Genomic DNA, 18,375 nt, shown 5'->3' on the forward strand with positions numbered 1-18,375 from the left:
CAAAGGAAGAAGATCCAGTAATAGATGCTGAAATTTATTAAGCACCTTTTCAATATAATGAGATTGACTTAACATAAAACCCCCACTATGTTTTATAGCCTTGATATCTAAGATAGTATCAACTTTATTTAAATCTTTCATTTTAAAACATAAAGTCAAATATTTCTTAGTCTCATCAATTCCTTTCATATTGGTTCCAATAACATGCCATCAACATATAAACATATGATGACACCATAATCTTTTGTAAACTTAGAGTCAATTCACATATCGCCTGAGTTATAAGTAAAACCATATGACAAAATAACAGAATCAAATTTTTCATGCCACTATTTAGGCGCTTGGTTTAATCCATATAAATATTTAACCAATTTGTAAACTCTTTTTTTCCATTCCTAGGAAGAACAAAACCCTGAAGTTGTTTCATGTACACTTCTTCTTCTAAATCCCCATTTAGAAAAGTCGTATTTACATCCATTTGATGTGCGTGTAGACCAAAATTAGAGGCTAAAGCCATAAGTAATCTAATGGATGTAATTCTAGCCACGAGTGCATAAGTGTCAAAATAATCCACCCCCTCTTTTGAGTAAAGCCTTGTACTACTAATCTAGCTTTGAAAGAATTCATAGATCCATATGTATTATACTTAATCCAAAATGCCCATTTGCATCCAACAGTTTTAGACCCCGAAGGCAAATCCATAATATACCAAGTATTGTTTGATATCAATGAATCCATTTCATCATTGATTGCCTCTTTCCAAAAAGCTGAATTTCTAGAAGTCATTGCTTCTTGAAAAGTTTTTGGATCATCTTCTACAGAAAGTATAATGGGTATTTTTATTAGTAACCTCATTTCTATTTCCCTCTACAAGAAAAAGAATAGCTTGAGAATTAATAAAATCTAGACCTAAATTCTTCTATTTTCTAGCTCTTTCACTTCTTCTAGGTTCATTAGAAGAATCAGACACAACTCTTTTCCCATTTAGGTTTGAAGAAATTTGTGGTGCTATTGAGGTTTTCGTTCTTATGGAATCCCCACAAAATCTACTTTCAAAGAATACAACATCTCGTGATTCCACTATAACATTAGAATCCAAATCAAAAAACCTATAGACTTTTCAATTTTCAGCATATATAGCCCACATAAACACTTTTCAAAGCCATTGGTCTTAAGTTTTCTTAGGATATGGGATCTTGTAATATGCAAGACAACCCCCAAACTCTAAAGTAACTTATATTAGACTTTCTTCCCTTCTAAATTTCATAAGGTGAAACTTCAAATTTCTTAGAATGTATTCTATTGTGTAGATGACATGTGGTTAGCAAATCTTTTGATGTGTCCTTTGTCACCACAATTATAACAAACAACACCAAACAAATTCTTCTTAAACATTTTTTTTTGTTATTGTTGGGGTTATTCAGATAATTTTCTTTTCTTTTTTTGTGCCCCTTCTGATTATTACTAACATAATTAACTTTGGAACTATAAGCAACATCATGTTTTTTTATCACGAATTTGAGTTTCCTCTTCAATTCGTAAATGATTCTGAATATATTCCAAATTAAAATTCTCAAAAGTGTGTAACAGTTTCTTCGTATATTTATTCCAATTTGGAGATATTTGGTTGCGGTTGCCCCCACAAGTAACAAACAACACCAGACAAATTCTTTTTAAACTTTTTTTTTTGTTATTGTTGGGGTTATTCTGATAATTTTCTTTTCTTTTTTTGCGCCCCTTCTGATTATTACTAACATAATTAACTTTGGAACTATAAGCAACATTATGTTTCTTATCACGAATTAGAGTTTTCTCTTCAATTCGTAAATGATTCTGAATCTATTCCAAATTAAAATCCTCAGAAGTGTGTAACAGTTTCTTCCTGTATTTATTCCAATTTGGAGGTATTTGGTTGTGATTGCCCCCACAAGTAATTTCTCTGAAATGTCTATAGTAAGATCCTTAAATTTAGAGGCCTGGATAAGAAATTCGTAGACTTGATTAAGTACAGATGCAGAATTATTCATAGTAAATTCAAAAATTTCATAGTAATAAAATTATTTGCCCTTACTTAAAGATCCAAATATCCTTTGCCTTTGGACAAGAATGTACAAATCATAAAGATGATCACTGAGATGGTTCAAAATGTATTATCTACATAAAACCTCGTCTTCTTCTCGCTTCTTACGTTCAGCTACGAGCGCATCAATATCTTTACCATTCGATTCAAGAATAAAATGCAGATCAATGTTCATAATGTAAAAAAATTTCATAGTGATAAAAAAAAACTTAATAGTATCATTCCAACCAATAAAACTCGTCCCATCAAATCGATCAAGTTTACAAATATCACCGTCATTCTTTTGCATTCTCCATAATATTTCGTTAAAATTGTTAGAAATTCAGGATAACAAACAGAAAATAGATATGTAATTAATCACTCTACTGAAGAAAATATTAACCTTCATTATCCATTGTTATTGGAATTCCACAGGAGCAATGCTAAAGACTAATATCCAACAATAGGCTCCGTCCACTGAAATTTGCAGACTTGATTGATGGTTGCTTATGCTTACATGGAAATCAACCCAATACTAACTTAGCTTCCACACATATTTTGTCAAGAAATTCCTGCCAAAAGCTCTCACTTTTACAGGTGATGTGAGCTAGAACCAAGCAAATTATAGGCCATGCTAGTTCCTCTTTTACCCGCAAAAACCCTGGGCATTAAATGCTTTTCCTCATGGGCTTCCGCCATCAAGAATGCATCTTCTCCACATGTAGCCTTGGGCCTTTTCTCCCAAATGCACCGCCAGGCCATTCCTCTCGATAGCTTCTCTATTGTCTTCACCCTCAAATCATGTCTCCCTTTGCATAACTCCTCTATTTCTATCATTCGCCATTTGCATTCCCATATTATCAAAGCAGGAATCCATACTAACATCTATGTTGCCACTTCTCTCCTTCATTGTTACGTTTCCACTTCCTTTCTTGATGCGTGTCTTCTGTTTGATAAAATGCCCGAGAGAAATACTATTACATGGAATACAATGATTACTGGGTATGCAAGATCAGGGAATATCAATAAAGCACGTGCCATTTTTGAAGAAATGCCGACGAGGAACGTGCCTTCTTGGTCTTCTATGATCTCGACCTACATTGACAGTAGGAATTGGGATGAAGGGTTCTCTCTGTTTCGAGAAATGATGACGACTGGGGAGCTAAAACCGGACAGAGTGACAATAGGCACTGTTTTATCAGGTTGCACTCAATTGGGTACTCTTGGATTGCTGGTTGGGAAATCGGTTCACGGGTATTCAATGAAGAATGGGTTGGAGATGGACGTGAAAATTGGCACAATTTTGGTTGACATGTATGCAAAATGTGGGTACTTGAAGAATGCTAGGCAGGTTTTTGACCTGATGCAAGAAAAGAATGTTGTGACTTGGACTGCGGTAATTTGTGGGATGGCACAACATGGCTTTAGTCAAGAAGCATTAACCTTGTTTAAGATGATGGAAGAGGCTAATGTAAGACCTAATGAGCTTACTTTCACTGGAATTCTTAATGCATGTGCTCATTCAGGGTTACTTGAAGAGGGTCGCAAGTATTTCAGGATGATTGAAGAGTATGGTTTGGAACATAGAATTCAACATTATGGATGCATGATTGATCTGTTTTGTAAGGCAGGGTTGTTAGAAAAAGCTTATGAGGTTATTGAAGCTAAAAAATTGGAGAATGATGTCGTTATTTGGGGTTCATTTTTGTCAGCCTGCAAGGAGCACAAACAGTTTGACATGGCTGAAAGAGTGATTGAAAAGGTGTTGAGAGTAATTAAACCGGAGATTAATGGAGGCGTGTACACTCTCATATCCGATTTGTATGCTCTAAATGGGAAATGGGATGATGCAGAAAGAGTGAGGAAATTAATGCTTAGCAGAAGTGTGAGGAAATCCAGAGGATCTAGTTTTATCAGAAGTGGATTATAGGATATCTCAGTTTCAACTGTCCTTGGGGAACTTGTGAAGAATGAAAAACTAGTTCACTGATGATTAATCAGCTTCCGATTGGTGAAGCTATAGCTCTTAGTAGATGATAACTGCCTATTCATATGGCTCAATAGCTTTGGTACTATGAAATTCTCAATCTTCTTTGTTTAACAAAACATAACAAGATATAGAACATATTCCCCTGTACCAACAGCTAGCTTTTCGTAAACTGTTAAACTATAGTTAATACTTTCTGTTGATAACTACTGTTTTAATTGAAGCTCAATTATCTTGGCATGTTTCTTACACAATCAAGGTGTGGTCTTGTTTTATTTTCTAATCATAATTTGAAATAAAGGAATGAAACACTTTGAGGTTTCATTGAGCAATGAGCATTCATGTTGAGCAATATCTCATTGTTGAATATCATCTCTAAAGGTGTCTTGCTAAATGGAGGGATAGGAAAAACAGTAACAGCATCGGCATACTAATTTATGAAAGTTTCAACAAAGATGGTTCATATACAAAGCCAAATGGGAATGTAGTGTAGAACATATTAACTAACTCTACTGTAAAATAGAGCATTAAGTTAAGTATTTAGCACTGAGATTTTGCAGTATTCCCTTCTTGAATGTATGCAGGCTGGACCAAAGAAGGCGAACCGAGAGGTGAAAGCAATGGAATAGGATCTTTACTATGGTAAAACGAGTTTATTGAAGATACTGGTGTTGATGATGAAGCTGATGATGTTGAAGTGATGTTGCATCCAATTGCTTGAGGTGCACCGTGTTGGCTTCCAAGAATGTCATTTGGCTTAATCTGCAGAGGCACCGGAGCTCGCCTTTGCAACCGACTTAACGGCTTTCTGAACTCAAAATCATCTTTATGAATACATGTTTGGAAACCAGGAAAATCCATGCCAGAACCCTCCATTCTGTAAGCCTCTCTATAATCTCTTAGATGTCCTTATTATGTATATGCAAGTAAGGTTTTTTCTTGGATATAGTTATCCAATAAAACTTGTCTTATGACTACAACTACAAACAAGGAATAAAAAAAGCATCTTGATACATGTTGTAGCCCTGTACAATATCTTTCCTGCAATTAGCTGATGTGGATCTCTGGTCCAATAGAAGAACGACACGTCTTAAGTAGATTTTGAAATCTGAATTACCTTAAACTAATTACTATTTAAGCAATAGAATATTAAACAAGTTTCCCAATTCATGTGATGGGATGCGGTTGTTTCAGTTTTTGTCTGTGGAAGAAACTTGCAGTCCATATCATCCTCCATGTGAGGGAGGAATCAGTAGGAACATTTTAAAAGCTCCAAGTTTTCAGTGACAAAGAACCCACAAGGCACATGACACTTTATTAATTTCCCTATGCATCAGGATCATTTTTTTAAATGTTCTTCATTTATTATTCACAACTTGAAGGTTATCTTATTCCAAGAAAATAGACATGATTTTGCCATGATTTGTCATACCAATCAAGCTTCTTCTATAAAATCTGATCTGATAAGTGTTTCATTATCTTTATATGCCTGATATCACACAGACCAACTCTGAATTCTCTACATTATTTTAAGACCATTGACTGTTGACCAGTCCAGTGTATATTAAAAAAACAAAAATCACTACTAATTGTGGTTATTTTTTCCTTTTCTTTGCGAGATTCATGCCTATAAAATCTGAAATTGTTAAAAGTCATGAGAGCTCATATATCAATGAAAATTACTTCACTATTTCCGAGATAATAACCTAACAGTAAAAACCAAGTGTCATATTTAAATCATAAGAGAACAAAATTAGAATCTTGGTTTTGGGTCAGTAAAATTTAGGAGAAGTAAGAGAATTACCCAACCCAAAGATGTGTTTGCAGGAAAACTATGAAACAAAATGATGAGATGTTGTGGGCTAACACACGACAGGAAGTGACATAGAGATAACAAATGACCCAGTTCCTAAAAAGTAGGTAAAAAAGCTGGCTTTGATTGATGCAGAAACGTATCCAGTTGTTTCATTGCTAAGATGCTCTGCATATTATTGATATGTTCCCCAACCACTTGCTTTTCAGGACGCCCATGGAACCCGATGCTCCAGGAACTGTTGTTTTACTTTCCCTTACTTCAGTATGTTTGAAAATTTTCTTCAAAGGTAGGATGGGACATCTACAGGTGAATTACTCTGGTAACATTTTGAAATACTTGAGTGTAACTTCATCGCCAACAAGATAACTTTGAATCACATGCATAGATGGTTCTTTGCCTCTCCAGAGGGATCTTGATGTAGACAAGGGTTAGAAAGAAGGTTGTGAAGCTTTTAACCCTAAATCAACAAATAAATCCTCAAACTTACCCTGAAGGAATTGAAAAATCCTCGGCTGTAATGACCCGGTTCGGGAAGGCGGCTCCAGGATAGAAAGCCTGAGCAATAATCGTCCTTAAGGGATGACAATAGGCAGGAATAAACTGAATCTCATATCGAAAATAAAGAGAAAGTGACCAGACTTATTAGTAAGTTGAATTTCTAATATATGTAGATGTGTTTTAAAACTGTAAGGTCCAAAATGTTGGATTTGGGTCAAAGTGGATAATATATATATGATATTGAGCCAAGCTGATACAATAATTCCCCCCGTGTATTGACTTGGTGAGTCATGCTCTAACTCAGCAATTCAGGGCGTAATTAGGCTTCTTCGGTTTGTTTTCGACCCTCCGATGTTCCGTTTTGTGTCCCTCTTGATATGGTTGCTCCCAACAGTGTTTTATCATTTTCGTTTTTCATTCAATTAATTTAGACTGTAATATGGCTTAAACCAAGCAAAAAATCTAAGCTCTCACTTTGCAAAAAGAATTGTATTGAAGTGGGGAGTATTGGTGAATGGAATTCATAGTTTTTTACACACTTGAATTTCAATGGAGCATTAGGATGCATAGTGAATGGCATATAGGGTTTGGATGGAGACTTTTTAGAATTTGGGTTAGAGTCACATGAATCCAAAATTGACCAACTGAGGTGGAATCACTTCAAGACAGTGATAGCAGCCACGTGGTGCTGCCCCCTGCTATTGTCTATTTACTTACAGTGAAATTTTTAGAATACAACAAAGCAGACGCATTCTTTTCTTTTCTCTAATGTTTTTTCTCTATTCAATACTTTTAAGCTTTCACACCCTTCTTTTTAGTGATTTTTTGGTCAAAAAAGGAAGATTCCTATCACTTTCCATTGGATCACAAGTATTTCAATGGACTTTTCCAGTCGAATACATATCAAGAAAATACATCAATTCTATGGTTTGCCCTGTTTCCGCACTAGTCTATCATATAAATGCAAGAAAAACGATCGTCATGTTGTGTTAATGGGATTGTTTATGTGAATCGCGTTTATCGTGTATTTATGTAGATTGTATTATTGTATCAAAAAACTCTACTACTACTAAGCATGAGGAGTCGGCTGTGCGAAAAAAATAAAATACAATTTAGCACCTAATAGAATTCAATTCAATCATTAAATCATCTCTTTTTTTTTTTTTTTTTTTTAGTTCTCATACTTTACCTTATATTATTCTTTCACTTGATTCATAGTTGTTAAAGTTTTCCTTTACGCAAGCCTCAGGGGATTGGGCGAGGCTCAGTTTAACAAGCGCACATCTTGTACGTCTTGTTTGGGCTTCGGAGGCTCCTCTCAGGCATTGCCTCACTGGCACTAGTCTTTTGATTAGATCAATGTAAGCATTGCTGCTACAATTTAACTTGATGTTTTTTACATTTAATATTATATTTATGTAATATTATATTTATATAATTTTATTTTATTTGCGTGGTTATAAGTATGTTTTTAGTTTATCGTATTTTATATTTTAACTAGTAATAGAGTATTAGGGAGGTGTTTGGTTAGACAAATTTATGATAGGGAATGAGAATGATAATGGTTAATTTCTTTGTTAATGTTTGGATTTACAATTTTGATCTAGGAATAGGAATCACATTCCTTTATCTATGGAATCAACGCTTCCATCCTTCGTTTATACGATCAAAATAACTATCTTTGAAAAAAGATAAACTACCTACGTATATATTATAAGTTCTTAGTTTTTATACAATTATTCTTTTATTAGTTTATGGTTAATGATTTTGATATTTTAATACCTATTAAATGTATTATTTTATCTAATAAATTTTGATTTGATCCCGTTTTGCTTCTGATTCCAAAATTTGAACCAAACATGTCTAAAGTAATTGGATTCCGATTCCGTATTAAACCAAACAAAAGAAATAAATAATTATTTTGATTCTGATTCCCTAACATTCCGATTTCAATTCCAATTCCGAAGTTTAAACCAAACACTCCTTTTTCATCAGACGCATGCTATGGGTGAAATTAAATTCAAGTGACTTTAACATTAACAATATTTATTCTATTCCCATTAGTGTACACACTCGTCGGTGGATCTAAGTACATTCCAAATAGTGTTATTAGAAACAACATATTAGCCAAATTTAGAAACAGTGTTATAAATTACAAGTCATAATAACAACCTAACCTAACATATTAGCCGCCACCAAACAGCTGTTTTAGTTTGGTAACCTCCTCCACCTATCTATCTATATCATACTATATATTATTCAATCTTGTGCATTTGACCCTCTTCTTTTTCTTTTCTCTTCTCTTCTTTTCCCTTCTATCAATCAATATTTCCTATTAAATTAGTGTACAAGCATCCAAAACTAGAGTCAAATGTTGAAATTTCAGTCTTCCAATCAACTAAACAATTCAAACATCAATTGCTTCTTTTAGAAACTAACATTTTGATAGAATAATACTACCAAATTTCACATAACAGAAAGGGATGGAATTTACAGGCACCTCTACTTCTCCCTATGGCAGTTTTTTTCTTTCTTTTGCTCCTAAAACTTAAAACCCTATTGATTTACAATGCAAGTCAGCCAAACTCTGTTCATGAATAGGACCTGACCAATCCGAAATTAACAAAAGATCTTGACTTGAACAGACCGGAGAAGAGGAAACGGGTCGGTGATTCCTCTGACGCTGGTTTTGAGTCTTCAGGATTTCCTTTCACTTTCAGTATGGTCTGCCCGATTACTTTCCTGATTGAATCAATGGTCTTTGCATCCACGGGATACCCTGATGCATCTTGAACGTAAAATGTATTAACCGCTTTCCCATCTCTCGTTGTCACTTCCGCCCTTGTTACTGAAAGGCTATTTTCTCGAAAGATTCGTGTAATTTCAGATAGCAGCCCAACTCTGTCCGTTGTGCATAGCTCTAGCTTCAAACCCTGAATCACAAAATCAATATATAATCTCATATGAGACTTTCTGTATTTCATATACTAAAATCAACCATCACAAGTTTGGATTATAACATAGAGACAACTACGGATTACAAAAATAAAATCACCTCAGATACTCGTCTCTCAATAGCTGCTTCAAGACATTGTATCACCCTTTGTCTTTCTGCATCAGATTTCACAGGAGATCCATCTATGTGTCTGATGTAGTATTCCTACAAAATAGATACATACAACAAATTAGGCAACAATGAGATATTCAACTACTTAATATATATAAAAACATTGATGTAAAATGATGGAGCACCTGATAAGCTTCTGGCCTCTCTGCATCAATATTAGCATGAAAAACAACATATTCCATGTCCGTCAAAGTACAGACGGTGTCAAAGAGAAGTTTTGGCCTATCTTTACATTTTATAGTTACCACTGAGTAATCCTTGTCGTACCAATTAACAACAGTCACATTAGGCCTTTGCTTCTCGTCTAAGCCGTCATCATCGCCCCGTTCATAATCCCTATCAGCAAACATCATTTGGTGAAGCCTTCTTTCCTTATGGGTCAATCCGTGAGACACCACAGTCTTTGCTGCCCTAGACTTGTTACTACCCTTGAGTACATTACAGAGAAGTTGCTTAATCAAAGAAAGCCGTTTAGGGTCTGTAATTGCAGACCCAGTTTCGTCATCAGTTACTTGCATCACGGCTGCAGCCCGTGTATTATGTGTCCAGACCTCTGCATTAACCACATTGCATTTTAGGTCAGTGAGCACAGCACTCACTTCAGAGAGTAAACCTGGTCTGTCACTTCCTGTTAACTCAATTGCAGTGTGGTCCATTGAAGGTATAACCCCAACAGATCTCATTGAAGATGCAAAGCACGATTCCGGCCCCAACGACTGAAATGTTTAGATCTATTAGTATCTTGACATAGCAGCTAAGCAACTAAAGTAGAAAGAAAAGGTAAAAAGGCAGCATCAAAATACAACTCAGCACTCACCTTTTGGATATAATCTAGAATAACTTCATCAGTAATCTTATTTCCATCTTGATCCTTAACATTAAAAACTGATAAAGACACAGAAAGTAAAAGATCAACAAACATTACACTTCAAAAACTATAGGATTAATAAAATTAGACCCAAAAAATAAAAGTTCATACCATCCATGAACCAACCCCCATCAGAAGATATGTAAGCTTTAGTTATGATAAGGTTAAGATCAGTAAGGACTTGTACAACATCAAGAAGTATTCCATGTTTGTTTGCACTGTCTACCTGCATCACAAAGTGGACAAATTATTAAAATTCTGTGCAATAAGTACAAAAGATAAAGATAGAGAGAGACAGAGAAGAAAAGAATACCCTTATAACAGTTGCATTCTTACAGGATTCATTATCAATCACAACCCTGTCAGTCAGAAAGTAACAAAATTATCAAAAAATGCAATGATTGTTTCCAATTTGGAGTAAATTTCAATGGAATTTGAAGAAATTAGAAACCTGGGTGGATTCAATCTGCGAAATAGTTTCTCATACTCATCATTAGAAAAGCTCATGTTTGATATCTGCTGCAGAAGTTAAAAAAAAACAAAAGTATGAAATAAAAACATAACAACCATGACCAATGAGAAAACAGATACTGAAACTCAAGAAGAATGGACAATCAAATCCATCGAATTAGTTATAAAAACACCTCCAAAACAAGGCAGGAAAGAGATTAACAGAGGACAACCCCTTTTATTATATATATTTTAAAAGAGAAAAATGAATAACCATACCCACATAGCCATTGAAACACGAGCTAAAGCAGGCAGAGAGAGAGAGAGAGATTGTGGGTAAAATCAAGCACAAATTCCAGAGCAAAGAGGAAAAGTAATCAATTAAAATCACACTAATCCCATCATCATTGGCCGTAACAAATTAATAAAACCCCAAACGGTATCACTGCCAACCAAAACAAGAAACAACTCCACAATCCAAAAGGCGCGACAATCAAAAAGGGAAAAAAATAAAATCAGTACATACATACCCAAAGAAATTCTTGATGAACTGTGATCTCCTAAAAGCCCAACTTCTCTTCTCTTGGTTAACTGAATATAGTATGTATGTACATACACTCACTACATACATATATATATATAAACATGAAAGGAAAGGAAAAGAGAGAGATCATACCACTCTCTACCAAAAATTAAATTTTAATTATAAAACCCACAATTTACCATAAACAAAAAAAGAAATGATTTTTTTGCATTTCAAAATAGGGAAAAAATCAGACAAAACCCCGACACGATAATCCAAAAACCTGCAATTTCATGAAAAACAAATACCCATTCTTTCTTTCTTTCTTTCTCTCTCTCTCTAACTCCCTCCTTCTTATGGCACGCTCTGTTTTCCACTTGTGTTTCCCTGTATTTATCTGTAATAACTACTTTTTTTTATACTCTACTTAAAAAAGGGTGAGTCAGGTAAAAAACGAGGAGGGAAGGAGGGAGGGAGGGAGGGTGTGCGTTAACTGCCGGATGCGTATTTTAGTTAGTGGAGAGTGTTGGTGCTAGAATGAGCAGCTATGAGATTTGAGGTAAGTAGGGGTGGAATTATATAATATAAGCACGTGCTTTATAATGAAAAGGTAAAAAGGTTGTAGTAATAAATTTCCGACGTTTGTGGAGGTAGATTAGATGGACCATTTTATGTATTGGACGTGGTCTCTGTTATGGGCTCTGTCTGGTCCAATCCATGGGTATAGGATTATAGCCTTACAACTCGTGATTTGGGGGTTAGGATTCCCCCAAATCTTTTGTATCCATTTCTCAATTCTCTTACCCGATACATAATTATCTTGCTTTAATCATAGCGAAAAGAAACGAGAAGAAAAGATAGGAATCTCGATTTGGAGGTTAGGATTTCTCCAACGAGGTGTAGGAGGTTAGGATTTACCCGTGATTTGGAGGTTAGGATTTCTCCAACGAGGTGCAGAATCGATAAGTTGCTCCACCAATTTAACGAAAACTGGGAGAATTTACATCGGAGAACAGACCAATGGCCCAAAACAAACGAGAAGTAAAGATAGGAATCTCGATTTATTAATTGTCCAGCCTTTATGTCTCAAAACTTAATAATGAATTTATACTTTAACTATGTACTGTGTTGAGCGATTTCCGCAAGTGCACGGTATACGCTTGTAGTAATAAAAGATATCGATCCCACAGAGAACGTTTTTTTAACAAAAACTTATTTTGGATTGGTTAAATTTACTTTTAAGGTTTATAATATGGGAAATCGTTAAATTGGATTTGGTTTTGAAATTGCTAGAATAAGAATTAGATTAGAGTATAACAAATGTTAGAAATCACTTCTGATTTAGGGATAAATTTACAAAACAAAAATGTTTAGTTCTTTAGAAAAGTAAACAAATGTATTCGTTTGCATTAAGCAAAGAAAACAACTTCAAACTTTGTATAAATTATAACAATGAAATAAACGTCGATTCCTCTAATTTTAGGGCTTTGAACTGCAGTCAATCCTCCTACAGTCGGGTTAGATCGCTACCTTAACCAAATTGATACTCTACTGATGATATCAATTTGCCTAAGTGTTCAACAAAGTTTCCTTGTAAAGATTTTGAATTTAACTACGTTTTAATGAAAACACCAGAACTCACTTCGGATCATTTACCAAAGTGCTACATAAAAATCTATCGAATAGAATGAACTTTATTAGATGAAATATGAATTTGATACAAGTTTACAGAGAACAAGAAGCATGAAAACTTTCGACGGCTTGCAAGTGAACGGGTTGTCAATCATTTCCTTGGGTTTCGTTAGAGTTTGTCAGGCTCAGGGGCGGATCCTCTACTAAATCTTCTCGCTGTAACTTCGTAATAGAGATACGGTCGGCTACGACCAAAATGTAAACTAATATGAACAAATCTAAACGCTATTGTGTTTGTAATTATTGAATAAACAATGTGTGTACATCATATTGCTTTTTACAAAAATGAACTCTAAATTCTGAATCGCTTGACTCGGAATTCCTGCATTAATTCTATACTAATCTTCTCTTTTTTCTATATCTCCAACTCTCCATCAACTTTTTATTTATAGATGTTGAAGAGTCGTGATTGAAGTGTCGTGTCCGTTGTGAAGGGTCGTATCCTCTGCGAAAAGATGTTTTTATCCACCCGAATGAACGCGTTTCGTCGAAAACGAATGTGTACAAATGGCTCTCCAGGAATTTCTGAACTTGCCGAGAATGCAAATTCTCGGCAGAGAATGGGGGAGCAAATATTTGGTCTTCGAAATCGTCAAGGGAAAAAGCTGGTGACGCGTGTCGCGACCGAGAATGGAGGATTCTCGGTCACGACACGGAGTATTTTCCGTTTCTTCGACCTTTGTCCTCGTCCTCGTTTTGGCGTGTTTGATTTCCGTCGTCTTTGACTCCTTTTGTAGGGTTTTTCTTCTGTTTTTAACCTCTTTTCGTTCCTATTTGGATTTTACCAAATATTTTAGGTACCTTGCAAGAAAGAAACATATTTGAAAGTAAAAGTATTCTAAACAGGTATAAATAGTATGAATTCAAAGCAAAAACTGATGTAATTATTGATGATATTTTAGGTATATTTTGGGCTTAACATACTGCAACATAGTTTAACATATTGATCGTCCTGATACTTTAACCGCTAGTCAATTAATAACGTTAATCTGAAAAGAAAATTCTCAAGACGTATAAATTCTCTCTTGTATCAAGACGCATAAATGAGTTTACCTGAGCTCAGCTCCATACCAGAATGTCTACTATCTAGCCAATTCATCAAGATAGTTACCGACATACGGTAGTTCAGCTCCAGTTTGAGGCATACAAACGCCTAAAATGTGGAGTTGTAAATGATCTATTCAGCACATTGAAAAGAAAGATGGACATTTAGGCTTGTCCTAGACCACCAGCAAAAATGCACTTTTGCATCAGGTTCTTCATCTTGATCACATGACGCAGAATTGCATCAGCAACATCCCATCAGACGTAGCGAGTCATCTTGCATTTTTTTATCTCCTTTTGTAATCTTCTCAGCTTTGTGAATTGAGCAGGAGTCTGAGGAACCACTGGTGTTGTTTTGGTGGAAATCATTACTGCCAAAAAAGTAATGAAAACATTAAAAAAGTTTAAAGCACATATACACGAATGTCCTTTTTAATTCAAAATGCATTTCGATTGAGCCAAAAATGGTAAAAAATATATTTCTAACTTGTAGTATTTTTATGAATATTTTTGTCATTTTCTGGAAATATAAAAAATGTTTTTTGTAATTTATAAATGATTTTATAACACAAAATAAATAAAAAATAAATATTCTCGATATATAAAAAATTACAAAAAATATACCATAAAATCAGAAAAAATCCAAATCAGTCCCTGGAAAAAATGGGTTCGAGAAGGCTTCCCACGCACACCACGTGGCGCGATGTGGTTGGGAGTGATCGACCACCTATCATAGCATGATTGGCGTGTGCACTACATGCACGACATGTGACAATGCTTAAGGACATGCGCATCGCATCCGTAGGTGGCACATGGGGGCTACACGTCGCCTTCCCATCATCAGTTCATCTCGGAGTTCATTCCGATTTAAGATTTTCGGGGTCCCTCGTCACGATGGTGAGGTATGTTTGTCCGTACGATGAACGAAAACTAGAATCTGAGACTCAAACACTCTCGGTTGAGATTGGAATTTGCTTTAATTCTTAAACAATATACCCTAAAATACAAATAACATAATTTTTTGCGATTTTACAACCGTTTTACGCCAAAAACTGTTCGAAAAAATACGTATACATGCCAAAAAAAAATATAGATCTAATATAAATATTAATTCTAGTATGCAAAAGCTATGTTTTTCTTTATTTGCGGGGATCAAAATTGACAAAACACGAGATTTTTGGCTCTAGTACCAATGAATGGTTTATTCATTAAATAATATGAATATAAACTTGAGTTTATAGAGTAGAACCCGTTGAGTTCTTTAGCAATAGAAGAGTCAAATCTACCATGATATCGTATCACCGATCACGAATCACCCACATAGATATTAGCTCCGAGGTGAAAAAGGTGGATCCAATAACTAAAGCGGATGTTGAAGACGGAGTGAGTGAGTGGCGCAGGAGGAAGGATATGCACAGAAGAATTGTGTATTCTACCATTGGTTACCCTTTATTAGTCTTGATTAGGATTAGTGGCTAACTATTATAGCGTAGGTTTAGCTTATAATCTTAACCCTAATCCTCCATCTTTTTGGATGGGTTTGACCTGTTTCATTTATGGACGGATAAATATTTAGCCCATAACCCGAATATTTCTAAAAGAGATATTTACATGTTCACAAGTTAAGCTTTCGTTTTGTTTTTAAAATTTATCTATTTATTTTTTTAGGATATTTATTGATCTAATCTTGAGAAATACATACTAATATATTATTTAGGTTTCAGAATGATGCTAATGTATTATTTGAGCTATACCTTTATGAGATTGAAATTAGTTTACGTATAAAAAGAGTATAACAAATGAAATGAAGTACCAGGCCGATTAGTAGTGAAAAAAAAAAAATCATTCATTTTCAAGTTTTTTTTATCGAAGAATGCAAAAAGTATCCTGAGATCCCTAATCTTTTATTGGTGTATTAAACCCTCAATTTTTCATTTAGACATATTGAGCTCATGATCTTTTATTGTTTGGTACATTAAGCCCTCGATCTTTCATTTAGACACATTGAGCTCTTGATCTTTCATATATGGGTGTATTAGGTCATTCCTTAAATCAATTCATATATGGGTGTATTAAGGGTCTGTTTGGTTCAACTATTAGCTAATAGATGTTGTTGTTGATGTTAGTTGTTTGCGGTTGTAGTAAGTTGTTTGTTGTTGCTGTTGATTGTTTGTTATTAGTTGTTTAATTATTAGTATTTGATAAAATTACACCGAACTATTGTTGTTAGTATTTATTTCTAGGCTTAATACATACCCAGCCCCCTAAAGTTGTCCATTTTATTCATTTAACCCCCTTAACTTAAGGGACATCCTTTTAACCCTCTAAACTCCAAAAAAAACGCTACTTTTAACCCCATATCGTCCGACGTGGCATTGACCTAGTCAACGTTTGTGTCTCAAACACAGGAGGTGCGTGGGAGGATTTTGTTCTTGCCTCCAACGGTAAAAAAAATGCATACAGCCCCCTAAAGTTGTCCATTTTGTTCATTTAACCCCCTCACCTCACGGGACAACCCTTTAACCCCCTAAACTACAAAAAAATCCTAGTTCTAACCCAAGTACGGGCATTGGAGATAAAGAAGATTTAATTGGTGTCTTTCTAATTTTTAATTGGTGCTTTTTTTGGTCTCAATCCACGTTGGAATTGTAAAAAATGCTTTAACTTTGTATGAATTATGACCACAGTGTATATAGATACAGTGGAAGGCAATACAAAGAAAGAGTTAAAATCTGATTTGACATGAAGTATAGAATACAGTGGAAGAGAAGTGATGACTAAATGATATTTATAGCAATTTTTCAATATTAAGGACTTTCAAAAGAAGAAAGTAGGAAAGAAAAGAGCAAATCAAGTTTATTTCATCATATTAAAAAAAGGTAGTCATTACACAATATAATGCATACAAGAAATGTAGCTATTACACAAGATAATGCATAGGCCAGATAAGAACAACAGCAAAAAAGAAAGGTAGCCATTACACAATATAATGCATACAAGAAAGGTAGCTCTTGCTCGCCGAGCAGAAGTCCTAATTCGCTTGGTCGATGCCCTGAGTGCCTGATGAAGTTATACACACGGACAATATTATATCTCGACAGTCTAAAATATGGGGTTAAAAGTAGCGTTTTTTTGGAGTTTAGGGGGTTAAAGGGTTGTCCCGTGAGGTGAGGGGGTTAAATGAACAAAATGGACAACTTTAGGGGGCTGGGTAAATCGGAATACACACGTGTCACGCGCGTGATACACACATACAACATTATATCTCGGCAGTCTAAAATATGGGGTTAAAAGTAGCGTTTTTTTGGAGTTTAGGGGGTTAAAAGGATGTCCCTTAAGTTGAGGGGGTTAAATGAATAAAATGGACAACTTTAGGGGGTTGGGTATGTATTAAGCCTTATTTCTAATATGAACATGTTTTAAATTAATCAATAAATAAATTATAAAATAAAAAACATATTATACAAATTAATAAAAATAATTTATATAAAAAATAAAAAAATTATTGAACGCAGTAAAACCTTAAGCACCTCCCGAAAATGTGTTTTATTTAACCGAAGCGAGATTCGTTCATGGACCTCACTAAGAATAGACTCCAAGTGTTGACTTCGGCATAAAATTAGAACTCTTTGACTTACGGTCCAATTAAACGATACCATATCAATAGTTAATCATTTAAAAGAAAAATGTTACTCTTTATTATTTTCTTGATGCATTCACTATTTTCATCTAATAGGATGAGCTAAGCATTTTTATATACAATATATATATATATTTTTTTTTTTTTTTTTTTTCGTGAAAAGCTATTTTTTTTCCTTTTAGGTACGTATTTCTTTTTATATTTTAAGTAGTATCATAGTCTTTTGTGTGTTACATTTTATTTTCTAATTATAATCCATAAGATTAGTCCAACATAGGTCATAGACGAAGACTGTTGACTCTTATTTAATCTAATACTATTATTCTTTTAAAATAAAAATAAAAAATTAGAGTAAGAAAAAAGGGCTAAAAAGTGGGAAATGGTGAAGAAAAGCTTGGCATCCATTTCTGATATTTGGAAATGTAAGGAAAGTGGTGGGCATATAAGTATGTTTAGGTGGAACCGCCATATACGCGTGTCTTCCGGCCCATGCCTCCCTCTCACTCTCACGTGCTCCTTCCTTCCCTATTTAATTTAATTTTCTTCTTTTTTTCTTTCAAGAACCCTCAATTTAATATTCATTCCATTGCAAAAATAGTTTACAACCATACAAAACTAGAGAAAAAAAGTGATTCCAATCAAATTTAAAGGCTTGATACATCTTTTTATCC

The 18,375-nt window shown here is 34.5% G+C and overlaps 2 protein-coding genes across 6 annotated transcripts; one reads left to right on the forward strand and one right to left on the reverse strand.

Moving 5' to 3' along the window:
* The first annotated feature begins 2,397 nt into the window (after positions 1-2,397).
* On the forward strand, positions 2,398-7,410 carry LOC136217873 (pentatricopeptide repeat-containing protein At1g33350-like). 3 transcript variants are annotated; one of them, XM_066004552.1, is made up of 4 exons: positions 2,398-4,128; positions 4,631-4,925; positions 5,874-5,962; positions 6,069-7,410. In XM_066004552.1, exon 1 carries the CDS (start codon positions 2,691-2,693, stop codon positions 3,987-3,989), a length of 1,299 nt encoding a protein of 432 aa, XP_065860624.1. In that variant the 5' UTR covers positions 2,398-2,690; the 3' UTR covers positions 3,990-4,128; positions 4,631-4,925; positions 5,874-5,962; positions 6,069-7,410. The 3 variants fall into 3 exon arrangements, with proteins under 3 accessions (XP_065860624.1, XP_065860623.1, XP_065860625.1); XM_066004551.1 differs by having other exon boundaries at positions 5,874-7,410; XM_066004553.1 differs by lacking the exon at positions 5,874-5,962.
* A 1,344-nt stretch (positions 7,411-8,754) lies between these two features.
* Positions 8,755-11,728, reverse strand: LOC136217874 (ACT domain-containing protein ACR4-like). Of its 3 annotated transcripts, none has more exons than XM_066004556.1 (8): positions 11,336-11,728; positions 10,807-10,871; positions 10,669-10,714; positions 10,467-10,581; positions 10,305-10,372; positions 9,613-10,203; positions 9,416-9,520; positions 8,755-9,293 (listed from the first exon to the last, which is right to left on the reverse strand). In XM_066004556.1, exons 2-8 carry the CDS (start codon positions 10,860-10,862, stop codon positions 8,952-8,954), a joined length of 1,323 nt encoding a protein of 440 aa, XP_065860628.1. In that variant the 5' UTR covers positions 10,863-10,871; positions 11,336-11,728; the 3' UTR covers positions 8,755-8,951. The 3 variants fall into 3 exon arrangements, with proteins under 3 accessions (XP_065860628.1, XP_065860627.1, XP_065860626.1); XM_066004555.1 differs by having other exon boundaries at positions 10,807-10,874; XM_066004554.1 differs by lacking the exon at positions 11,336-11,728 and adding an exon at positions 11,085-11,292 and having other exon boundaries at positions 10,807-10,874.
* Positions 11,729-18,375: the final 6,647 nt, after the last annotated feature.

The sequence above is a fragment of the Euphorbia lathyris genome, chromosome 2 (genome assembly GCF_963576675.1).
Source record: "Euphorbia lathyris chromosome 2, ddEupLath1.1, whole genome shotgun sequence".
Classification (NCBI taxonomy): domain Eukaryota; kingdom Viridiplantae; phylum Streptophyta; class Magnoliopsida; order Malpighiales; family Euphorbiaceae; genus Euphorbia; species Euphorbia lathyris.

Coding starts and splice junctions, on each gene's coding strand:
- LOC136217873 (XM_066004551.1), top strand. CDS start 2,691: ATGCTAGTTCCTCTTTTACCCGCAAAAACCCTGGGCATTAAATGCTTT.
- LOC136217874 (XM_066004554.1), bottom strand. Junction 10,715..10,806: donor CGCAGATTGAATCCACCCAG/GTTTCTAATTTC, acceptor TCTGACTGACAG/GGTTGTGATTGATAATGAAT. Junction 10,373..10,466: donor TGGGGGTTGGTTCATGGATG/GTATGAACTTTT, acceptor TGTCTTTATCAG/TTTTTAATGTTAAGGATCAA.